Source organism: Pollicipes pollicipes, unplaced genomic scaffold (genome assembly GCF_011947565.3).
Source record: "Pollicipes pollicipes isolate AB1234 unplaced genomic scaffold, Ppol_2.1 Scaffold_4219;HRSCAF=4965_pilon_pilon_pilon, whole genome shotgun sequence".
NCBI classification, from domain to species: Eukaryota; Metazoa; Arthropoda; class Thecostraca; order Pollicipedomorpha; family Pollicipedidae; genus Pollicipes; species Pollicipes pollicipes.
Genome location: NW_023596448.1, coordinates 32,815,401 through 32,841,223, shown reverse-complemented (window position 1 = coordinate 32,841,223; position 25,823 = coordinate 32,815,401). Strand labels below are relative to the sequence as shown.

General features: G+C 53.6%; 1 protein-coding gene across 1 annotated transcript; it reads left to right on the top strand.

Annotated features, from left to right (window-relative positions):
* Positions 1 to 25,228, top strand: LOC119095423 (cholinesterase; the record flags this gene model as incomplete). Its single annotated transcript, XM_037218254.1, has 12 exons — positions 1 to 486; positions 5,752 to 5,898; positions 6,229 to 6,382; positions 9,837 to 10,048; positions 10,953 to 11,123; positions 15,316 to 15,517; positions 16,088 to 16,275; positions 17,110 to 17,296; positions 18,560 to 18,665; positions 19,110 to 19,308; positions 23,262 to 23,380; positions 23,719 to 25,228. Coding segments are annotated over 12 exons (2,319 nt in total), but the record flags the coding sequence as incomplete, so codon positions are not given.
* Between the last annotated feature and the right edge of the window lie 595 nt (positions 25,229 to 25,823).

The window sequence follows — 25,823 nt, the reverse complement described above, 5'->3', positions numbered from 1 at the left end:
CTGCCGCTCCTGCTCTTGTGTGCCGCCGCCGCAGCCGCCGCCCCGGGCGGCACCGTGAACCGCTTCGGCCAGTGGCGCGTCGCCACCACGGCTCCCCCCGCCGCTCCGGCCGACCCGGCCACCTTCCGCAACGGCGGGCGGCGCCAGTGCCCGCCACCGGCCGGCGGCGACAACGCCAACGTCGGCTACGACAAGTTCGACCCGAACCGCTGCGTGGACGCGGACGTGGGCGTGCTGGCCGGCTGGCGGCCAGACCTGCAGGGCGCGCGCCGGCCAGGGGAGGGTCTCACCAACCCGCTGGTGGAGCTCCGCACGCAGCTGGGGCCGCTGACCGGGTTCCGGGTGAAGCTGTTCGACGAGCCGGGCCTGCGGCCGGAGGAGTGGCCGGCGCGGCTGCAGCCCGGCGTGCACAAGGAGAGGAGGACGGTGACTGCGTTCCTCGGCGTGCCGTACGCGCTGCCGCCCGTGCAGGAGGCGCGCTTTAAGGTGAGGCGTCGCTTGGTCGGTCGTCTGTTGGGGTGTAGTCCTTAGTCAGTTGTGGTCGTCTGACACTGCGTGTTTGCAGTTGCTGTGGACTTAAGACGCAGTCATAATGAGCGGGTAGGGTAAAACCGAAAAATGGCAGGTGGTGGGGTTCGAGCTCACGACCCAGCGGTCGTGCTTCCCTTGATCTACGGCAGTCAACTTTTAAAGGAGGGAGGAAGGGAGAAGGATAAACACGTAACATCATACGACGTGGGTGCCAAGTGCGATAGGGTTCGGGTTGCTGACAGCTAGACCACGGCCAACACACTTCGGTGTCCTGTCAAGGGGTCGTGGCTCGTGCATTAGTCGGCAAGCGACTGGTCTAATCATTCTGCATGTTGCGTTAATGAAGCCATTCTTGGCTCTCAGTTGCACGGGCAAATTCCGCCTCGTGTTTGGCGTGGTCTGCGCCTGAAGAACGGCAGTCATGCGACGCTGGATGTTAATTGTGCACTCTGACTTGGCGCTGTTCTGTTCCGTGTTTCGCTAAAAACTCCGCAGCTCCACATAGCACAGCGTCCCCGAAGGCCATCGACCCTGGAGCACGCCGTAGCGGCAGTGGCATTAAAGCAGGGGGAATGGGGGCTGCTGAAGTGCAGCGGTACAGTTTCCTGTTGGGTCTAGGAGGAGGGGCACCAGCCCGCTCCCCTCCCCCAACTTCTGTGAAGAAAGCGGAAGAATCCGAGAAGAGGCCCTTTTTGGCATATTTCGGGTTAGGTGTGGACACTTTTTGTGCTCGGCCGCCCCAGCTTATTTTGGGAGGCTACATCCCTGCTAGCGTAGCTTTTATGGGCCGCCCTTACGCCATCGCGGAAACCGCAATGGAGCCACACGCGGGTGGTAACACTCCCTCTCCCTTTTCGCTCAGTGTATTTCCGCACTCCGCGTCTTTCTCCTGGCGTAGAAAGCAGCCCACCAGCACGATGATTTGCCGCAGACTTGTCGCCTGGACCATCAGTGCCTAGACATCGGCCCGCGCTGCCCGGAGCCGGGCTGTTTGACCTGTGTGACCTTCTGGCACCTTGTTCCGCTGCCCGAGCGGTGATAATGCGCCGTTCTCGATAGCCAATCAGACGTCAGTATTGCGTCAAAGCGGCGGCGTGTGTGACGTGTAATGCGCCCAGTCACGCGAGTGGTTGGACGCATGGCCAAGGCATTTGTTGTCTTGAGTGCGTCAGGCTGTGCTCCAGCCTTTTACGTGTTTTGTGTGAGACATTGTATTCAGGGGCGGGTCTAGAGGGGGGGGGGGCACGGGGTCATGGCCCCCTTGGGCCCCGAAGGGGTCCATTGGCTCCGAGAGAAACACAAAACGCAACAAGACTGGGTATCTCTAGACTTCCAGGCGACCAAGAACAGTTGCAAGCGAAAGTGAAGGGCTTGTGAGAAGTCGCAAAAAATCATTCGATGATTGGAAAAGTTGTGGACTGGAAATTTTAAGGCTCATTTCACTGTCTAGGGGCCCGTGCTGTTTCCGGGGGACTTATGCGCGCACTTACAGGATTAATTCGATCGTTAAGGAGCATTCCATGTTGCCTTCTTATTCCTTTGCATTTGCTCCGCGGGCCCTGCGCGGTTGTTGTGGCCCTTCCTGTTATCGTGCCTGGGCACTCTTGTTGATCACGGGCCCTTCCACGGATTCTTTCCATTCGCCAGAAAGGCCCTGTAAGCTCTAGCCGGGGTCTCATATCTTAACCTGCCGGGATATTCTCGGTTGCTCAGGGACCCTTTACGTAGGTCTCTGCTAACCTACCGACACACTTGCAATATGCTCATGAGCCCCCCACATTGGCCTAGGGCGTTTCCAATCCTGTCGCTTGCTTAGGGCCCTTCACTCTCGTCGGGAATCCATCTGATGGCCTGCTTGGGGCTTGGGGCCCTTGGGACCCTGCTCCTGTCGGCGCCCCATCTCATAAGATCCTCGGGCCCATTCGATTGTGGGGGACCTCTACATCTGGTTTTGGATGCATCCTTTTTGAATGGAGTGCCCTCCGGTTTTTCCGGGGGCCCTGTCTGTCAGCCTGTTCTGGGGCACTCGATAATTGGGGCCCTCTACATCGTGTCGTATTTCATATCTGAACGGAAAACCCAACGCTCTTGCCAGGGCCCCATCTGTTAACCTGTTCGGGCCCACTCGAATATTTGGGGGCCCTCCACATTGTGCCTGGGGTACTTCCCATCTCAATGGAGGGCCCTACGTACTTGTCGGGACTCCATCTGTTTACCGCTTCGGCCACACTAGATTGTTCGGGGGGCCCATATATTGGGTCTCGGTATTTGAATTTAGGGCCCCACACTCCTGTCTGAGCCACCTGATAATCTGCTGGGGTATACACCATCTTTCGGGGGCCCTCCGCACTGGGTTTTGGGTACTTCTTATTCCAATGGAGGGCCCAACGCTCTCGTCGGGCCCCTTCTGACAAGCTGCTCGGGCACATTCCATCATTCTGGTGCCATTTGCATAGTGTCTTCGGTGCTTCCCATTCGAATGGAGGGCCTTGCGCTATTGTTGGTAACCCTATTTGTTAGCCTGCTCGGGCACGCTCGGTCACTCGGAGGCCCTCTACAATGGGTCTTGGGTATTTCCTATTTAGATGGAAGGCCTCACGCTCTTGACGGGGGCCCCATGTGTTAATCTGCTCGGGCGCACTCGATCGTTCAGAGCCCTACACATTGCGTCGTAAGTATATCTTATATTTGAGTGGATGGCCTTTGTTTTTTTTTTTGGGGGGGGCCTTTGAACAGATGGTTCTTGACGAGCCCCATCTGTTCCATTGCTCGGGCCGGCGGCGGATGCAGAGGGTCGGGGGGGGGGGGGCGGGACCATGCCCCATGGACCATGCCGAGGGACCCAAAGGCTCCGAGGGGGCCCATAACTGGCTGCACGGACGCAGTTTTCTTACAACAAAAACACAACAAATTGGATGGCTTTGGCCCTACAGACGACCACGAACTGTTGTTAGCAAAACTAAAGAGTTCATAAGCAAACAAAGGTATTCTTCGCTGATTGAAAAAGCGTTGTTTGGGGGAAATTTTGGGGCTCATTATGCCGTTTAGAGACATTACGCTGTTGGTTGCCTGGCCCTATATGTCCACTCGCCAGGTCAGTCTGATCGGTAAGGAGCTTTCCACGGTGCCCCTGATCTCTTTGCATTTTCTCATACGGCCCAATGTGCTGTTGGGACGCTATCTGCCTCCATGCCCGAGCACTGCTCATCGATCAGGTTTTCCCTCCACGGATTCTTCCCCTTCGCCCGAAAGGCTCTATACACTTTTTCCGGGGGCCCCATATGCCAGGGCACACTCAGTTGCTTAGGGGCGCCCTTTCGGGTTCTTTCTACTTGCCTGTGCTGTGCTGAGCGCCTTGTGCTGTTGCTAGGGCTCTTGTAAGGTAAGGCACGGAGACACTCGATGCTCAGGGGCCCTCTACTTTGATCGAGGACTCTCTCCCTTGGGTTTCATTTGCGGAGGACGCTTCACTCCTATCGAGGCTAGTGTTGTTGACCAGCCCGTGCACTCTTGACCGCACAGGGATATTGATTTATGGTCTTGAATAATTCCCATTTCCTCAGAGGGTGCTGTGCCACGGCCGGGGCTTTACATGTCAGCCTGCCTAGGTACAACCGATCGTTTAGGGGCCCACCACGTTGGTCTTGGGTTCTTTTTGCTTGAAGACCCTGTACTTGTTGACGAGAGCCACTTTGTTGGCCTCCTGCAGCACCCATGATCGTTCATGTTCCGTCCCTATTGGCTTTGGTGCCTTCATCTTAGAGCAGCAGTGGGAAATGCGCTGATGAATTTCTACGCGCAGTTGCCGAATGTAGTTGTACGTGCCGCCGACGGCGTATGTGTCATTTCCATTGGCTATTAAGTGTGTTACACTAGCTATACTAGTGTATGACGTTCTGAACATATGTTGAATGCTAGGACATGTTGTACTCCTTTATAACCAAGGAAAAATTATTGATTAGTCATCAGCCACCAGCTGATTACATCGCACAACCGGCTGGCCGTAAATGCATAAGCTAGGAATTAAGTCGATGCTTGGTTTTGATGGTTGTTAGCAGCCAACGCAGGTTTATTATGCCTGTTGTTCCGAAACACTTAGCCCCAAAACCACAGCATTTAAAATGACCTGTAGAAACTGAGTGAGCTCTATATGTATGCATGCATAGCACGCCTAGCTTTACAAGGCCGCGCACAGTAAGATGGGTTTCCGTATTTATTAGACAAATGGATAAGTATGTATATATATATATATATATATATATATATATATATATATATATATATATATACACATATATATATATATATATATATATATATATATATATTACATACGACGTGCTATAAAACGTAATGGCCGAAGTGCGAGGATGTTTTTCGGAGGGGGTCTCAAACTCCAGGGGGCCCCACAATGTTGCCGTCCCCCCCCCACCCCCCACCCCACTTGACAAAATCCTGGATCCGCCCCTGATTGTATCAAGCAAAAGCTATTTTTGTAGCAACATGCAAATAAGAGCAAATGAACTTGCGATGGCAGCGCTGATAGCGCTGGCACGCTGCCCGGGGTTGACCTGACCTGACCTGGCCGGGGCCGTACGTATTTGTTGCAGCACTCCCTGTCCCGGTTGATGGTGTCTGACGACGCCTGCACGTTACCCGAAGTGGGCCGATTTGACCAGACCTGACCAGGTTTTCTCGTTTCAACACCCGTGGCTCATCCCCATGATGGCGTGAGGCGTCTTGACATGACATCCCCATGATGGCGTGAGGCGTCTTGACATGACATCCCCATGATGGCGTGAGGCGTCTTGACATGACATCCCCATGATGGCGTGAGGCGTCTTGACATGACATCCCCATGATGGCGTGAGGCGTCTTGACATGACATGCCCATGATGGCGTGAGGCGTCTTGACATGACATGACCCATTTGTCTCATTATCACTGCTCGTCCTGGTCGACAGTGATGAACTACGTTGTTGTTACGCCATGGGGTTGGCCTGGCATGGCCTGACCTAGCGTAACCCGACCTGATTCTCGCCTGGTCTAACCTGACCTGACTGTTTCTGTCCCGACCTGACGTTTTGCGTCCTGACCTGACTCGCTTGTTCCAGCTCCTTATGTTCGACATCCCTGGCAGTAGTGGGTCATGCCATCATTCTGTGGACCTGACCTGACCTGACCTGACCTGAGCTGAGCGACCCTGCTGTGTTTGCCGCAGCCACCGCGGGCCCGGCCGGGTTGGCAGCGCTGGCTGGCGCTGGACTACGGGCCGGCATGCCCCCAGCCGGCCAGGTTTGTCGGGGCCGGACGTGGGGTGCGGGAGGTCGACGAGGACTGCCTCTACCTCAACGTCTTCACGCCTCAGGTGAGGGGAGGCGTGTGCCGACTGGCCGGTGGTGGGCTAGATATGCGCCCTTCGCTATGCCAAGTTTTGTTGGAGCTGGTTGGAGAGTGATTTGAATTCTGTTCGTTTTGGTCTGAATTTGAGCCCTGCTCCGACTAAGCCAACGACCTGTTCCGACTGGCTTGGATTTGAGTCTGATGTCGATCTTTCAGACGTCACCAACAGACATTTTCCCCGCTTTCCACCAACAAAAACGTTATTTTAGTATTGTTTTTGTCTGCCTCAAATCGACGACGTCAGAGATGATCCTGCCGGACCCAGAACACGCCGTTGTGACGTCTGATTGGGCAGGTGTCCAGCAACGTGAAGGAACTGTACGCGGTCATGGTGCACATCCACGGCGGCGAGTTCTCCCACGGCTCCTCCAACCGCTTCCCAGGCCACATGCTGGCCGCCTGGGGTCAGGTGGTGGTCGTGACCTTCAACTACCGCCTCGGGGCTCTAGGTCAGTGACCCGGCCTGCTGGCGTCGGTGATTGTCGGGAACCGTCGCCGGGCCATCCAGCTGTCAACCACGAGGGACGGAAAGATTGCGCGGATGCGGATGATACTGCAGTTGCTGAAGCTCCCGCACCAACAGTTCTTTTAGGGTGATTTTTTGAAGGATTTCTGGGGGCGAAAATCACGCTAAGCAGTGTTTGTGCAGTGCAGTGCTTTCAGGGCGATTTTTTGAAAGATTTCTGGGAGCGAAACTCACGCTAAGCAGTGCTTGCTATGTAAGCCCTGTCCTCTGCCATCCGATCGTGTAATTCCAGTTCAACGGTAGACCTTGGTGGCCGAAGCGCAACGTGCCACAAGGCTCGGCAGTGTCCGTCCTGCCCTCTGAGTCATCTGACCTTCAGTCCGGCCGCTGCCATCGGCTGCAGGGCGTATCTGTCAAGGACAAATAACGGGCGCCTAAAGCGACTCGAACCCACCTCGCCACGGATGGGTGGATCGGAATGCAGGCTGTCTTAACAACTGAGCTATTGGAGGTTTGAACACATATTTTCAGCGATCACTTCACACGCGCCCGGGTGGCCGGTTGAATACCCTTCGCTCGGGTGGGGGTCAATTTGACCCCCTGAGATCTGAGGAACTAAGAGACCTAACCACACCAAATTCACAGGGTGTGTTGGCCTGTACGTGAACTCACTTAGGTCGAAATTTGAGGTTCCTAGGCTATGGCCTTCGGGTCAAATAAGGTGAAACAAGGTCAAATTCCATGCTGGTCTCCAAAGAAATCACAGAACGTAGATAACTGCTCTAAGCAAAAATGATCATGCTCATTTTAGGTTAATGACCTTGTTTGACCTTTTGAAGGTCATGGTGACCAAAATCATACAAGACTGCTTTGAGTTTTGCATTTGAATAAGTGACAAAGAGTACGCTAGGCCGCATGCTCCTTGATACAAAATGTTGACCTATGTCCTTTCAGGTTACTGACCTATTCTGACCTTTAAGAAATTAATTGAAGGCGTATAATGCAGTCCCTGTTGTCGACAAATTTGAAGTGAGCAACATAAAATGTTCATACAGAAAGCCATAGAGTGATAAAACAGGTTGGTTTTGACCTCGAACTGACCCTCATACCTGACCCTAGGTCAATTTAATATGTTCATTCCATTATTGTGTTGCCTGAGAAAGTATCTCAGAGATGTATGGCTTCGTCTAACACTCTGCTGTTAGATTAGATTAAGCGATTCCCCAGAAATTGCCTCCGCTGAAACCATGGCCTAGTTTGACCTGCCATAGGTCAGCGACCTTACAAGGTACATCTAAATTTTTGGTGGTAAACAATCCGCTATTTAATTGTCTAGAGCTACGCAAGATCTGGTGCGGCTACGCCGTGCCGTTCGGAAATAATTCCGGAAATACCTTCGGGGGTCAAGCTGACCCCCCAACCGAGCGCGTGTTAGGTTAACAGCTATGTGTCAACAAAATTGTAACACTCTCCCCAAGTCACGTTCACTTGTGCAACCGGAACCACGCTGAAAAGTAGAGAGCGCTGGTTTTCGTCAGCTGAGTAACCCGAGACTCATCCACGGCGTGGATTTGGAGTGTAATCACAGCGCACTAAGAACATTCTGTACTGCGCAACGTGACGTCATGCAATTTTGGTGACAATAACTGCACATACACTAGGGTGTCCGTTGGCACGTCTACGCGGGCGCCTAACGATGAAAACTACAAATTGTCATTTGTAGCGTAAAACACGTCTGCTCCTCACCCGTCGTCGCTCGTGGGCGTGCAAACCGACTTGTATATAAATGAGCCCACTGCACCATTTCCGTCTCACCACGGCTAAGTAACGGAGCAAGATTCTGCATGTCCGGCAAGGCTTCTAAGTGACGTCACGTATGATCTTTGTCGTCTGGCCCGCTGCGAACACACCATTAGAGTAAATCGCCCTGACTACGGTTCCCACTTGGACGTGATGTGACTGGCCCCACTCTCCTCTACGGCCGTAGCGCCGTCGGGTGCACCGCTAGGTCAAGGTCAAACGGAATTCCGTCGACGCAAACATGGGACCTTTGGTCGTCGAGACGCGAATCTACGACGCTTTCGCAGACTCGTTGCTAGAACCAGTTGCTCCGAATCAGCGCGTTCGACAACACTGAACCTGATGGCTCAAAATTGACAGTTCTAGTCTCGAGTGGTACCAAGTGGCTTTCGATTGATTTGTAGGCGATTTGCGATGAGACATCGATGTCATGTCGCGGCAACGCGTTCCGCTAGATGCACGATCAAATGGTGCGGACCGCCGGCGGGCTGTTCAGAAGCGCCGCCCCGGCTCGGGGCAGCCCGAGTGGACTCGGCGAGTAGATCCCTGCCGACGTCCTCCGCCCGACTTCGATCCGCCGCGACGACTGAGTGCTCCTGTACCAGACTTGTGTTCGTGGCCTGTACTAGAGGGGTTTAAGGGCCCTCTTCGGGCATGCACACTCGTGTACACTTCACTCAAGACGCTTCTGCGTGAGGGCAGCAGCAGGTGCGTGGCGGGTTTTATAATCAAGTGACACAACATTACTGGAACTCAACAGCTAAGGTGGGTTATAGCTGTAACGAATTCTTTAGTTTGGGCAGCTCCGTTCAGACCGACGCTGAATCGCATCAGGGCCTCTTAGCCAAAGCTTTCGGCTTCCGCTGCATTGAGAAGCGATCAAGCCTGTAATGCGCTTAGCGAACTTGGAGCGAAGTTTGTATTGCGCAGTGCAGTGGAATAATGCTGACGATTTTCGCGCAATCAGCAAACTTCCCGGCGATGTTTCACCCTGGCTCATGACATGGCACATTCCGTTTTAAATGGCGCGTGCTGCTTTGAACTTCTCAAAAGCTTTGGCAGTGATTTCAAATATAGATATGGCGGTATTGCTAAAACAATTGCCTCCGGTTATCGCCGCCATATGCAACGAGCCAGTCGGCAAATAAGGCGTCCGGAACTTATCCTCATGGGCCTTTGACCATCGCAAATGTAGTCTGCGAACGGCTGCTTTGCCAATCATGTTCATGGTAAAGGTGTCTCCCTGGGTAGCAGCAAGTTAAAAGTATCAACACAAAGTAAAAAGGCCGTGCTCGATGAAAGCTTTTAACACAGACGCCAAAAGAAATCCGCGCGCGTGATTTAGTTCAGCCGCGAACCCTGCGCCCCAGATTTTGCTCCAACTGCCTCCTACCTCATATTAAGTTAGAAGTATTAAAGCAAAATAAAAAGGCAGCGCTCGTTGAAAGCTCTCAACACAGACGCCAAAACAAAACCGCGCACGTGATTTAGTTCAGCCGCGAGCCCTGCGCCCCAGAACAAAACAAAACGCGCACGCCAAAAAAAAAAAACGCCAAAACAAAACCGCGCACGTGATTTAATTTAGCCGCAAGCCCGCGCCGCTGTTTTCGCTCTAACCGTCTCATACCGACCTACAGGCTTTCTGAGCACTGGCGACGAGCACTCACCGGGAAACTACGGCCTACTGGATCAGGCGATGGCTCTGCGCTGGGTGTACGACAACGTGCACTACTTCAACGGCGACCGACGCCGCATCACGGTGTTCGGCGACGACGCCGGAGCGGCCAGCGCCGGCCTGCTGGCCGTCTCCCCGCGCACGGCCCATATCGTGCACCAGGTCATCGCCCAGGTCAGGTCGGGGCCACAGGTCAGGGTCTGGGTCACAGATCGTCCCTGGGTCAGGTCCGTGTCGCTGGTCGTCCCCGGGTGAGGGTCACAGGTCATTGCCCGGATCATGGTCAGAGTCACAGGCCGTCGCCCAAGTCAGGGTTACAGGTCATCGCCCGGATCAAGGTTAAGATCACAGGTCGTCGCCCAGGTCAGCGTCAAGGTCACCGGTTATCGCACTGGTGAGGGTCAGGGTCACATATCCTTCAGGTGGGCAAGGTCACAGGACGGAGTTACAGTTCATCGCCCCATATCACGGTCAGGGTCACAGGTCGTCCCGGTTCAGGATCACAGGTGACTGGCCATGTCATCTCTGGATCAGGATTAGACGTCGCGGGGACGGCGCGGGGAGGGGGTCTAGATCAGCAGAGATCATGGTTAGAGGGTCAGGGTAAGAGGGGCGTTGTTAGGGTAATCTCGGAAAGGCTGAGAGTCGTGTGGTGGCGGGTGTGGGCCACAATCGCTGTTCAGCGCTGAAGGCGGTCGCCACTTGATGAAATAAAAGTGTTCTATTTGTAGCTCGGTGCGATGTTTTCGGTTTTTAGGGACTTCTGCTGGAATGTGAGGGTGGCTGAAAATAACGCTTTGCCGGTATAACTTGCGTAGGCTCAACTGACAGTGTCTTGATCGTCCGACAGTTGGATAGCCGAAACCGTCCATAATCAATCATTCCCATCTGAAGAAATCGACCCGAGCAATTTCTGTATCCTCAACCACCCGTCAAAATTTGCGTACCTATGAATAGACGATACTCTTCTCCCCCTAACTTCCGCTGAGGCAGCTGCGCCAGAGCGGCGCCCATGTTATCACGTGACCACCGACACCGTCATGGCGTCGTTGGCAACCGTCGACGCCCGTGTCGACAGAGCGGGTCCCCGCTGGCTGACTGGGCGGCCATCTCGGACCTGGAGTGGGCCCGCAACACGTCCCGCGTGTTCGGCGAGAGGATCGGCTGCCTGGCCGACACGTCCGCCAAGCTGGTCAACTGCCTCAGCCGCGGACGCAGCGCGCTGGAGATCGGAGACGTCGAGTTCACGGTGAGTGAGCGCAGGTGTGGACTCTGCGGTGGGAGATCAGACATGTTGGCTGTATGGTCAGATGTAGCAGATGTCGAAGTTACGGTGAGTGAGCGGAGGTGTGAGCTGTGCGGTGGGAGATCAGATATGTTTGCTGTATGGTCAGATGGGCAGATCCTAATTCACGGTGAGTGAGCGGAGGCGTGGGTTGTGCGGTGGGAGATCATGTAATGTTGGCGGTGTGGTGAGATGTGGCAGATGTCAACAGCACCGTGTGAGATCGAAAATGCTGACGGTGCGGCGAGATGTCAAAGATAACGACGGCGCCGTGTGTAATGTCGGAGATGTTGACGGCGCGGTGTGAGATTGGAGACGTCGCCGGTAATGTGAGACGGCGGAGATGTTGACGGCACGGTATGCGATGACGGAGATGTTGACGACGCGGTGTGAGATCGGAGACGTCGCCGGTGATGTGAGACGGCGTCACGGTGTGTGATGTCGGAGATGTTGACGACGCGATGTGAGATCGGAGACGTCGCCGGTAATGTGGGACGGCGGCACGGTGTGTGATGTCGGAGATGATGCCGACGCGGTGTGAGATCGGAGACGTCGCCGGTAATGTGAGACGGTGGAGATGTTGACGACATGGTGGGGGCCGTAGTGGAGACGGACGGTGTCGACTTCACAGTGAGGATCAGACGCGCTCTCGATCAGGAGTGGGTGACGTGGACTCGACATAAAGAGATCGGCGATGACGGCCACGCGATGAGAGATGGCAGACACATTTGTCACCGTGAGAGATCGGGGACGTTTACGTTGTAGGATTGGGGCTGTGGACTTCGCAGAGGGTAATGCCAGGTGAGAAGTAGGACACGTTGGAGTCGCGGTGAGAGAGCAGAGATGAGTCCACTGCAGGACGCATCAGTGTAACAGCTTAATACGCCAAGCGACTTCACGGCGGTGGTAGAAGATGTGTACTCCATGGCCAGAGGTAGGATAGTTCCGCTTAAATAAATGGTCCGAGGTAAGAAATGTCGACTTCACGATGATATACAACGGTAGTCGACTTGTACTTCATGGCGTTAAACTGGAGACAGCGCCGTCGTAATGAGGCATCGAAGTCATTGGTCGCATACTAGAAGATGGAACGCGCCGGCTGCGCCAACATCTGGGAGCTGTGGACGTCAAAGTGGGAGATAAGATACGTCCAAGTCATAATGAAGGGGTCGTATGCATCTACTCGGCAGTTAGAGGCCGGCGATGCCGACTGTAGACGGGTAGATCGTGCAGTGCAAGACATGACAGAGGTTCGCTCCTGTGTCGTAAGGCTTCCAGTCGGATGGCGTTAGCAGAACCACGGCATTGTTCAGTGGTGATCTCGTTCAACACTTCTGCTTTGCCGCAGTCGCTGTGACAATTTTTTTTGCAATTAAGTGAGCCTTCCTCTTTGCGGAAGGCCCAACTTGATCGCCTTCCCCCTGGCGGAAGGCCCAACTCGATCGCCTTCCTCTTGGCGGAAGGCCCAACTTGATCGCCTTCCCCTTGGCTGAAGGCCCAACTTGATCGCCTTCCCCTTTTGCTGAAGGTCCAACTTGGTCACCTTCCCTTGTTATGAATGTTTGCTGTGAGGTGCCAGCATGCTGATGGATCCATTCACTCTTCGCGTCCTCCGAGTGCCTGAACATTCTAAGTATAGCAACACTAGCGGACAAAACGCATGCCCAACGCCCTTCTCGATGACAATTTCCGGGAGCTTTGAATCTCGTCGTGCCGTGGTGGAGCAGTGGCCAAACATGCTGGGCTACCGAGGGAAAGCAATCTGAAGTGGAATTCGCTGACGGAGCTCGAGCGATTTCCGCGGACGTACTTCCGAGCGCGGTTTGTGGCCGCCGCGGCGTCTGGACGGCCATTTGACACGTTCGCGAGGGCCCACTTTATTTGGGTTGTGAAGACGCAAACTGTGTTCGATGCGCTATATTTGGGGCTTTGAGTTTATGGAGCGCTGGAGTTTTCAGCACCGCGGGCAGGCGTTGTGGTGCTCAACACGCGACGCCCGTCGGCAGAATGATGAATGCGTTTCCGTCGGCGGGTTTGAGTCGCACTGAAACCATAACAAGCTTTGGAATTCAGCTGGCTCGGTCTGGTCCAATAGCTGATTTAAACTAAACCGTAGTATCAGCAAAGCTTAACGATATATTACGTATGTTACCGATTGCAGATACATTAGTTACACTCATTGATATGTTATAGATATATAATTACACTAAACGACATATTATGGGTATAGTAGATGCACTAAACGATATGTCATAGGCATATTACCTACACTAAGCTAAATATTATATGTGTATGATGCACACCACGGAAATATATGATCGGGATGTTTTCTGCACTGAACGACAAGTTAAAGACAAAGTACCTACACTAAACGATATATTATAGACATGCCACTTACTGTGCGATATAATATATAAGGTCTGCAATCATTAATCACAGTTCTTGTAATATTAATGACCAAACTTTTCTTGAAAATTGAAAATGTGTGAAATGAAATGAAAAAAAAAAATTCTTGAAAACTGGTGATGTGTGAACTTAAAGTTGCTCGCAAATAAGCTTCGGGAAGAGGCTTGAGTTTCCTGCATCTTTTTAATTTGAACAGAGCATAGACCATGCGTTTTGACTGGCAATATCATCATTCAGTGCCGGCATTGATTGTTGTTGTGGGCCACAGTCGAGGCACACAGCAGGCTTAGCAAGTTAAACGAAGATGTGGAGTGAGCAAACGGTAGGATCATATTTTTTTAATCCGGCGACAAGAGACTATGTCAGAGATTGTTTGGGATTTGTCAACGTTGGAATGGAACTACCCCAACAAAAAAGTTCAATAACATATTACTCGCTAGCTTTTGTTAGCCACCAGATTACGCTGGATTACGGCGACTGCGAGAATACATGGTGTGTACAGCTCGTAGCCTGAAATAGATGTACATCATGGTGAATATTTTTCACTTTCGAATTTCTTCATTTCACCGTGACCATATCCATGACATATCCATTCGCTGATCGCTGCATGGCGCCTCCGAGCCGACAGCTGCTGTTTGACGACGCACCAAGTGCGCCACATTTCCACGACGCCCTTCATCATATCGACCCTTCCACTAACTGTGGCAGATTTGCTGACGAACGTGGCGCTTACTGATGGCAATCTGGCGCGCTGCTGACGTCTCGGCGGCCTCGCCTACGCCAGCGGCGTCCGGACGTTTCCCGGCAATGCTCGGGGCGTTTCTGCGTCGCTGCTCAGCCGACATTGCGTCGCTGCCCAGCCGACATTGCGTTGCTGCTCTCGCCGGCCAATCGCCTCTCCGGAGTGGAAGTGCCAGTGGACAGCATTTGCCATGTCAACGCTCCAATTCCATAATGGACTCGCCCGTCGGCGGCGCTGTTGGGGCTGGAGGGGCCGGAGCGGTGCTCTGTTGTGGGCTGGAGTATACTGGCACTCTCGCAGCCGGCACGTTGCCGCGCGTGCTTGGGATGTTTCGCCCCCCCCCCCCTCCCCTGTGGCGCAAGCGGTCTGGGCTTCACATCTGGCGCCATGCATGCATAAGCAGGTGACTGCCTGGCAAGTTCACTGGCCGCCAGGAGTTGGAAAGGTCCGTGGGTGTAACCACCACGGACTCGGGGCTGTCAGCGTTCCTTGTTCTACAGCACAGGGTCGTGACAGGCCAGGTCCGTGTAAAACTGCTCCGAAACCACAATCATCACATGTGAGGGATCACTGCGTGAGTGGCACGTCCGATAAAGAGCGAGGCAAAATGGCCTGGTCGATGCTGCGTGAAAAGCAGCGCGAGGCAGGACGGAGCCGTGCAAAAAGCGAGTGAAAGGCCGGGCCGCATGGCTTTGCGTTGTTTGCGTGCTGCGGCTTCGTTGGTCGAACTGTGCCTGCGAGTTCGTGGGTCGGCAAACTCCGCTGACGGCCGATCCGTTTCACGCACCTTGACCTTGACCTTGGCAGTATCACGCCGTTTTGGTCTCATTCCTCGCCGTTGCACTAGTTTTTGCACTGATTTCTTTACCCTCCCAGTCAACATGACATCTGCTGCGCTGACGTCTTCACCGACCCCGCACAGCCCGTGCTGTCCATATGCAAACCCGTTGCGCTGACCTCTGGTCTGACCTTGTGCCGTGACCTTTGACGTGGCTTCGGCGCCGGCAGCCGGACGTGGGCGTGTTCCCGTGGGCGCCGGTGGTGCAGGCCAACATCTCGCTGCCGCCGGACGGCTGGTACGAGGGCTGGACGGAGCGCGACTGGCGGGTGCTGCCTGATCTACCGGCCGCGCTGTACCGGGCGCGGGCCTTCAGCGGCGACCTCCGGCTGCTGACCGGGGTCAACAGGGACGAGGCGGCTCCCTTCGTGTGTGAGTACCGCAGCGGCGGAGGCAGCGGCGGCGGCGTCTGTGCGGCGGATGATCACCCGTTCGGCATGCGTGAGCAGGGTTTCTCTGTCCGCCTGTGAATGAGGGAGGCGAGACATAAGCTGGTGTGGCCGTGTTTGGGAACGGCATATGTCTGCTGTGTGGTGAGAGGTCTCGGAGGTCATGGCCTTTGGTTATGTCGTTGGAGAGACGGCTGCACAGCAGTGATGGAGAAGCGCCGTTTGGGAACAGTGACAGCTTGCTCAATTTGTGCGCATGCGAATGCAAACGGTTCCTTTGATAAAGGGTTACAGGCCTTTGCTCCGTTCGGTTTCTGATAAAGCGCAGTACATTAACTATAAGTGCAATTCTCATGATCTGAATTGTAAACAAAAAAGTTCACGCAGTTGTTGGCGAAGCGCGGGCTTCGTCCTTGGTGGTTCGTGCTAACAATAGGGCTCCATTCCAAGACACCGGAGCTGGAGCCTACGTCATCCATCCCTGACACCACCTCGGACCCGGATGTGCGCCTGATCCGGGTCTTGACACGGCCCCCGATCCGGTTATCGGCAGACGGAAACGCGAGCTTGGCCCCGGACTACGTCATCACGCAGCGCTGGCTGGACACCAAGGTGCGGGAGTGGGCCGAACAACACAACTACACGCTGAACCTGAACGGCGTGACGACGGCCATGCGGCATCTGTACACGTACTGGCCCGACCCCAAGAACCAGACGTGGATACGCCAGATGTACATCAACGTGAGCGCGCCGCCGTCCTCCACCAGCGCATGTGTCGGGAGCGTGCACACGTGGTAACCCTCGGGAGCACGTGCTTTCCCCTTACCAAATTGATGCCCCGTTTAATATGCACATGACTAAATGTTTGCCAGTAAAGATTCTTGCGGTAGACGCCGAAAAAGGAGGATGGAAAGCCTGTATGTTTTACGCCACGTACGAAAAATCGCGTGCATGCGTGCACGTGATAACGCGTGTTTGCATGCACTTCCGGCGTTCTCGGTTGCTTCTTGTGGTTTTGCTCCTCCCATTGTGAAACCCTGCGCGTGCCCCAGCCTCCTATTGCGCGGCCCGGGACACCGCAAAGCGGCCTCGTTGTGAACCCACCCTTCAACACCACACGCCGGCGCGCCGGTGGTGCGTCCATGGGCTGGCCACGGTTGTGGCGTGAGCTGTAGACTGCTGCGAAGTTGGGGCGGCGTGTGCCAGCGCGAGAGCGTGGAGGGCGAACTGATGCCGACGGCCGCGCTCACGGAGAGATGAGGAGGACGCAAACGCGGGCAGCAGCGTGCGCTTGAGTTGTGCTACACGTTACTAGATGTTGCGTTAAACGAGTGGCGAAATAGCATGTTGAGCAGGTAACGAAATATGTTGAGCGTGAAACGAAATGTTGTGTTGAGCAAGTAATGAAATGCTATGTTGAGCCAGTAACGGAATCTTATGTTGAGCAAGTAGCGAAACGTTGCGTTGAGCAAGTAATGAAATGCGATGTCGGTGTTGATGATGATGTGGTGACGTGAGGGGGATGACGTGTTGTCACATCACGTGCCCAGGTGTGACGCCGCCTCCGCGCCGCAGTTTGTCTCTGACGCGCTGTACACGGCTCCGGTGGACGCCATGGTGAAGATGGCCCTGGAGCTGGACGTGCCCACGTACCAGTACGTGCTCAACACCACGGTGGAGGCCCTGGAGGCGCCGCTGTGGCGGCAGGTCCCTCACGGCCTGCAGTACTACATGCTGACTGGCGCACCCTTCTTGGACCCCGGTAAGAGGCGCGGCTCACCCAGTGACTACGGAGTCGTATTTGCCCGTGGAGGCTGCATTTGCCCGTATGCCTTCCCAGGGCGTGGTGCGGGGTGTGGCTATCTCGTGAGAGTATCTGCGGCGCTTGCATGCACGTCTGTGACCTGTGCGTGGTGTTTTACGTTGGTTTGGTGCGGAGGGGGAAGGGGTTGTAGTGTAGAATGTGTCACTCGTTTCTGCTTGGCATCTTGGTTACGGAAGCTTTTCCAGCGTTGATCAGCCGCCTTTGGGTATAAGCTGGCGTTGTTTCAGGGTTCACCCTGGTGACCGGGATTCAGTGCCTCGAACGGGGAGGGGGAGGTTAAGCCATCTGGCCAAGCCCTCGGGAAAGGAGAGGTGCCACGCGCTTCGTAATTTGTATATGTCATGAGTGGTACGTACTGGTATTATGCACAGCACTGTTTGAGTTGCAGAAGCTGGGAGATGGGACGGGGCAGGTCCCTCCAGTTCATCAAATTACGTCAGTGTATTGCATGTGAGCGCCACAACGCTTTTAAGCATAGTAGCGATGTATCTTTTAAGCTGCGAGAAAGTTACTAACCAACTTTTATAAAACCTGTAGAGCTAAAAACTAAAAACAAAATGGTGGAAATACGTGAGATTTGGTTCTTGATATACGCGAATATCTGCGCCTTTTCATTTTGTACAGGGTCATTTTTTCTGGCCGAACCTCGAGGGATGGCATGGGAGTAATTTGCACACGTTATTGGAACATAATTCATCGTGGAAATGCTCAAGTGAAACGAACCACTTCTGTTATGGGATCTATGCTGATTATGCTCCTCAGGCTCCTAGTAGAATGACAATCACAGGATTAAATTCAGTATAGGTCTGAAGAGCATGAACTTCTCTGACGTGGCGAAACTTTGTCGCCTCATAGCAAGCGGCACATGGATTCGCAGCTAAAGGTCATTATTTTAATGGCATTGAGCGGCACTGCGAACTTCGCAAGTCCTGCGAAATAATGTCAAAAATGTATGTTCTAAGGCCGCTGCAGCGGGCTCGCCAGCGCATGTTGCTGAGACAAACATTTTTTGTTTTACTCTTTACTATCAGATGGCAAGCAGAAGTTCGGTTCGTGAATAACATTGCCACAACAAAACACGGCGGGATGAGCGTTGACATGACAACGGGAATGACCTGCCGTGCCATCTCACTGCCCAGGTCTGTGTGCGCAGCGCACGGAAGTCCGCCGTCTCCGCAACACGTGCGATGCTGTTGGCAGAGCTTCTGCCAGGAGACGTTCGACTGGAACGGAACGCCTGGACGGAGGGCGACAGAAACATGAGTCAGCTGTTCATCGAGGCGTTCGCCAACTTCGCGAAAACCGGGTCAGTGTTTCTGGTGCGAGTGGTACTCGGTTTCCGATGCGAATGTCGGGAAAGGTGGTTTCGCTAGCTTAAGGTGGTGCGTTGTTCTGAAAGACTAGTTGGACGCAACTAGGTGAGCAAAGTGACACGTTCAGTTGTGTGATTGATACTAACAGTGGAATTTTGACTTGTTAGAGGCATTGGCGCTTTGGAACCGAAAGCGTGCAAAGTCTTTCCCTCGGTTGGGTGTGCATTTTTGGGTGGACTTGACCTGAGTATAAAGAAAATCAGTTCAGCAGTTTTCATCAAATGCTACGCACCCGATGTGCATCGCGACGAACCCTATGGCGCGCTCCACCCGACCTCTCACTCTGACCGGCCGATCCACCCGACCTCTCACTCTGACCGGCCGTTTATCTCCACCTAACCTCTGACCTCTGCGTGACCGCCGTGTGCTCGCCGCAGTCGGCCATCGCCGCGTCAGATCCTGAACACTGTCAGCTGGCAGCCGGCCCTGCGCGGCGACCAGCGCTTCCTCAGCATCAACAACACCTTCAACAGCACCATGTTCAGCAACCACCGGCAGACGGAGAGCGCCTTCTGGACCCAGTACCTGCCGACGCTGGTGGGCCACGAACTGCCCACATACCGACCTACTACCGAGGTTAGTGAGCTGCGGCCAGCCGACCATCAGGCAGGTGTGGGGGGGGGGGGGGGGGGGTCGCGGAGCGGCTCTGGCGGAGAGGGGTCTTTGCGTGCTAGTTGTTTTCCAGCAAAAATCATGTTTTTGCGAGTGGATGGTGTTTTTGTGTGATGTTTTTATCTTGTATAAGCGTCATTACATACCACGCAGTTTCGTGATGAGGCAGTGTGTCACGTTTTTATCTTTCTGTTGCACTGCCGGGCATTCGGCCACGTGCGAGCAAAGCATTCGCTTTTACCATTGGGTGTGGCCAAAGATATTTCCGTTGGAAGGTTCTTAACAGACTTACAGTCAATGTTTGAGTTGTTGCACGGCGCCGGGTATTGTAGATGACATATTTAGCTACAGTTAGAACATATATCAAAATGGGGTCATTGCAATCACCAGAAGTGAGCTGAAGATCTTGCACATTAGCCACCTTACGTGCTCTTAAGATTTATTTCGCTTCTCAAACACTCTTGAACAACCCCAGCAGGACACAAATGATGGGGGGCGCCCAATGACGCGCCGGGCCTGAGGCAAATAGCGACACAAAATGGATGACATACTTGGCAAGCGTGCTTATCACGATTTTAAATTCGGAAGGAGCATACCGAGTTATGGGTGAGCATGTTAACATGTTAACATAAGCAGGTTAAAGGGAGTGTAACACACCTATATTGGCTGTTAAACTGAAATAGCCATTTTGAAAGCAAACTTTCGATGCTCTTCACAATCTCGCCCTTCTTAAGATCCAAACTTCACTAGTTTCTGAGCTACCTGTCCGCGAAAATGGGGAAATATATGTCGGGAGAGTATATCAAAGTCACCTTGTTATTCATGTCATAATGACATCATTCAAAGTCTATACCACAAGCAATCCGGCGACCAAAGCCAAGAGGGGTATAAGGGTCGAGGCGTTCATATCTGGCATTCGTGAGTACGATTTCCAGATATAACGGCCGCCAATTGGCTCTCAATCATTGTTGTACAAGGTACGATGACGTGATGAAACCAAGAGGCATTGAGGAGCATATTTAATAAGCGGAGAATTGTGCCGTCTAGAGCAGTCTTTTCTACTAAAAGAGTGCACCAGTATGTATAGGTGAGCTTGTTTCACCATATCTAATGCTTGCTTCACTATCTTCAAATGTGAAACGTTTCCTGTTACACAGCAAGTTAGCAAACTCGCGGTATGCCTAATTTTACGCTCCAAACTAACGGATGAAACTATACATCACTGCGTCATTTATTTTTGTGCTTCAAATCATTGGTATTTCGATTTCTCGCGCCTTGGGGACCGAACGGTGACACCATTTTGAAGCTGTTACCTTCCCGAATGTGTGTGCGCGTGTGTGCGCGGTGTGCGAAAAGTGTGCGCGGCCAGGTAGGCATGGTTGTGCATACCAATGTTAGGGCTGTTTGCCGACGAGCTTTTGCCGACGAGTTTGATGGGATAACTATATAAACATGGCTAAAATAATCCAGATGGTTACGGAATAAGTGATGACATAATTTTACGCCGTCTTTCGGTGTACGGCGTTGCAGATTACGGCATCTGTCGGTTGCCATGACTAGTAAATTTTCAGTGGCCCCCCCCAAAAAAGACCGTCTTTCTTATCCCATTTATCATATCTTAGCTTTTGAATTTCGTGTCTGGGGATACCACCTTTGTATTACAATGTGGTATCATTGTATTGCAATGGTGTTCGTCTCCAACATGATAAACATCAGCATTTTTTTTCCTGGGCGAGTACAGCACTTCCAAGACATGTCCCTATTTTCTGACTCGTCTCAAGACCAATGCGTCATAATTACGCATGACCCACTCTTTGGTGTAATATGAGGCAACCATAGGTAGACCAGGAAACAATTCTCAACTTTCAGCGTTTTTATCCATTTTGTTGTCCATGATAACATCAGACGAATATGTGTAAATCCGCCACTTCTAATCCGGGCCGAACCACATGTGGACATCTATTTTGCCGACATCGCTGACGCGTCAGTCACGGTGGGCCCGGTCGGTCTCCAGACACCCTGCAGCGATCGATTCCCCCTCCCCTGCATCCCCCCTCCCTGGGTGGGTCAAGGGCCGACGCCCTTGCACACCCCACGGCCTAGAGCACCCTTGGAAGGAGGTCCTTGTGCGATAGTGTTGAAAGATAGGGCTCGAGCTAGCCGGCATCGGCCCCACTCCTCCAACGGAACGCGGCCAGAGGGGTAGGGAGCACTCCTGGAGATCGGAGCGACAAAACGAACGAACGAACAAACCGAACAAAGCGAACACAGCAAAAGAAGTCCCGACTGCAGACACCGCGCCGTTAAGTCTGGACGTGCGGCCTCCAGCCAACGTTGGACGGAGAAAAGCTTCTCTCAATCGCGTATTGACCGATGCCTACGTGGCGCCGGGCGTCTTAGCAGTCGTCAGCTGCTGGGCAGTCTGATTTGATTACAGGGTGCTGGCGTCAGGTGGCTGCTCCCGAGCCGGCTCCGACGGTGGGCTACTCAGCAGGGAGTGGAGAGAAAAAAGCGCTGAGCGCTGGGAGAGCTGCCGCTGTTGCATGTCTTTTTATCGTTGATTTCTTGGTTTTGCAGCTGGGCTGTTGGCCATTGGTTGATGCAGCAATAAAAGGCTACGTCCACGATCCAACCGAAGTGAGACATCCAGCGTGGTCAAATGGTGTGACAGTGTTCAGGAGTGGTGGATGGGGGGGGGGGGGGCGAGCGCAGAGGAGGACGCCGTCTCCCCACCAAACACACACCCACCCACACCCACACGCACACGCACACGCACACCCACACCCACACCCACACCCACACCCACACCCACAGCCACACCTACACCCACACCCACACACGCACGCGCACACACGCACGCGTACACACGCACACACGCACGCGCATGTGTATATATATATATATATATATATATATATATATATATATATATATATGCGTATATACATATGAAGCCACGCATGCAACTCAATGTCTTCCCGTTGATTTTGAGCTTGAGAGCACAGCTGTGTGGGAGCGCCGCAAGTTCTTTTGACTTGTCTTGTTTTGATGGTCACTTTACGGCACATCTGTCGTGGCTGGATATTTCATGTTGACGGCCGTTGCAAAAATAGACGTGGTACAATTTGCACCACCATGGACTTTGTTGGGGGAGGGGGCTGAGCAGCGATAAACGGCTAGACCCATCACGCAAATGGCCGAAAGCGGGCCGCTCCCCAAATGTGGCCTACTTTTCCCTCAAAGTTGATAAGCGGCAGCCCCCCCCCCCCTCTGCCCCTGCCCGGAAACTCTTCCCCTTGTACGCCACTTGGTATCCGTACACGCAGCACCAAGCAGCCCACCGCGTAAATATACCCCCTCCTCCGGCCGTCACCCCCACCTGGCTCTCGGGGCCCGGCCAACAGTCCGTGGTGAGGAGCGCGTCTCTGGGCGGGAGAGGAGGGCAAACACCGGAAGTCCGCACTGCGGCGGTCGTTCTAGCGGCTGTCTAGCGGCTGTCTAGCGGCTGTCCGTCATCTTCGGGTCGCCGCTTCCGACGGTCGTTTTGCGTCAGCGTTGATGGTATCGTGCTCTCGTGCAGATTTCTGTCGTCAGTTCTGGTGACCTGTACGGTATGAGTTTGTCCGCGACTGATCTATGGCCTGCCGTGATGGTCCCCTGGCGACACAGGTGTCATCCCTCGTTGTCCGTTTTCACTTTTCTCTGTTGCCCGTTCTCACTGTTCTCCATTGCCCGTTCTCACAGTTCTCTCCTGCTCGTTTTCACTGTTCTCTGTTGCCCGTTCTCACTGTTCTCTGTTGCCCGTTCTCACTGTTCTCTGTTGCCCGTTCTCATTGTTCTCTCGCCTGTTCTCACTGTTCTCGAAAGCCCGTTCTGGCTGTTCTCTGTTGTCAATTCTGGTGTCTTTTTGTCGTCAGTTTTGGTGGAATGAGCCGGGAGAGCCGCTGCACATCGCCTTCTGGTCCGTGACGGCTCTTACTTTCGTTCTGCTGCTGGTCATTGCTGCTTTCTGCTGCCTATGGCAGAACACCAAGCGGTGAGTCGGCGAACCACTAGTTGTTCGTTCTTTCGCAGCGCCGCAGGTGTCGTGGAAAACGCGAGTTGCATCCTTCGGGGGATCCCGTTCTGAGTGATGGGTCCGGATTGTGGCTAATATGCTCTGTTTACTGGCTGGCTTGTTTTCAATGAATGTATCGCTGTTTCTTGCGTATACGCCGTCGTCAATTTTGCGGCAACACAGGTGAAATAATTTTTGCACTACTGCCTCAGCACAGTTAACGCGGTGGATACATCCTAAGCTGAGAGGTGTGTTTCTCGTGTGAAACGTACCTGTGCATATTACCGTGTGTTCATCTACCTGTGTCTTGTTTACAGAAAGAGTGACCGACTGTACGAGGAGTCGTTTATGGATGGCAACCTGGAGGTGCAGGAGAACACTCACTTCGCCGCAAGTGTCAGCAAGCCGCCCTCGGTTTCCTCCGTCAACGACGTCAGCACCGTCACCCACCAGACCACACTCTGATGGTGCTGGAGAAGACTGGGCTGGACTATGCCGGACGAGGCTTCATTAGGCGCCATCACGCCAGACGTGGTCGAGGGAGGGCAGAACACAGGAGGCCACTACCTGACCCGACCTTTCCCACCGGCAAGGACGGCGTCCCTGGCGGCCGAAACGGGAATCTGAAGTTCGAGTGGACGACGCTGCGTGCCGCTCGGTTGATGTGCCGGCGGCAGTGGAATACAGATACAGTCTCAAGCACGTCGCAGGAGTCCCAGATCGATGACAGCTTTCCACAGAAGCGTATCGCTGTCATAAAATGACGTGTAGCGGTGTCTAAGAGCGGTAGGTGCATCGGAGAACGTTTAAATGCCACAAAATTCCACTGCGTTGCGTATAATGCTCTTGATAGCCGGTGGGACGACTCCGACCGTGTCGTCTGGCGGGAGAAGACCTGTAAGTGTAGGTCAGTAGTAAGAGTTTTGATCGCTTTTGTTGCCAACCTGCTTCTACAGGGACGACGTCGGCCAATCACCGCGCGCGTTCTTAAGACACTTATCGTCCCCCACGCGTGACCGGATGTCGGCCAGCGGTGTCACGCGAGTCGTGCACCGACACACAACATCGAGCCAGCTCCTGCATGGCACTTTATTGCCTGGAAAGGACGGCCCGGCTATTTGCCTGCCAAGCGCTGGGTGGTTTTGCTACATCTCCGTCAGCTGTTTAGAGCAGCTCTAAATTTGCTGACGGCGCGGCGCGTGGCTTGAAAGCGGAATGCGTGCTGTGTTGAGATCTCCGCGTGCGCTGCGGCACATTATCCGCGGTGTTTTGGGGTGCGTCGATGTGCCCTCCCGGCCCGGAAGATCGCGGTCATCCCAGTGGGCCATGTATATTTACGCAGCCACTCAGCAGATTTCACATGGTCGTCGCTGGATTAGGCACGGTGGTACGCTTTGGCCTATATGTGCCACAGGTGGCTGTTCATATTCGGTTGCGAGATGCTCATCGTCGATGACGACGTGTGTGGTGCGGCATATGCATGCATGGGTTCCAAGCAGGTGGCGTGGTGGTTGCCCAACTGTTGCAGAATATGACGCCGGGTCCATAGCAGTTGCATTGAAGCAAAGACTAAGAAGCGTCCCATTTCCCAACATCTCGCCACAAGTCTCAGCCATTGTAAGCTTATATGGCGTACGCTGTCCGTCGTCATGGAATACGTGTGGCGTTTGCGGGCGTTTGCGCATGGTATGAACTGAATTTACGGCTTATTTTATGAAGTGGCTGACTTTGTGTGCTGCCAGCGAGCAGGAACGTGCGTTAAATCCATGACGATGCACTGATGTACCTGATATTTGTCACGTTTTTATACAGGTCGAGGTACGGACATTGATGTTTGACATTAAGCTGTTGGCACGTCGGGGTGAGCTTGAGGAAGCCTGAGGCGCCTGCTGGGGGTCATGCAGGCCGCCTTAGGCCAAAGGTCACAAAAGGTCACACAGGCCGCGATGCTAACTGCAGGAGGTGACACTGGCCGCAATGCTGCCCACTGGTGGCCGAACTTCAAGAACTTTAGAAGAGGTTCAAAATGGGCAGACCCTGAGTTTGCGCACGAAAACTCGTGACAGTCTGCGAACACTGACCCACTCTTTTCCCTGCGTTGTAACACGCTGCCTCGCGTCCGTCTTATCAGCCACAATTTTCTAGCCTGGTGTGACTGTCACGCCGCATCGTTGACATCTGGGCTCGGGCTCGACCCGCGTCCTGCAGCCTGTCCAAAATTTAGAATCAGTGTTCTCCATGTAATTTAACGAGGAAGGATGAAGAGAGCAAAAAGTGGTGATGCAATTTTGTGTGACACATCTGTTGGATCAAGCACGTTGGGTGTAAATACACAATAATGCTAAAGAGTACATCTTACTAAAGGGAATATTCCACGTTTGAAGATATTGAAGCAGCAGATATAGTGAGAATCATTATCGTC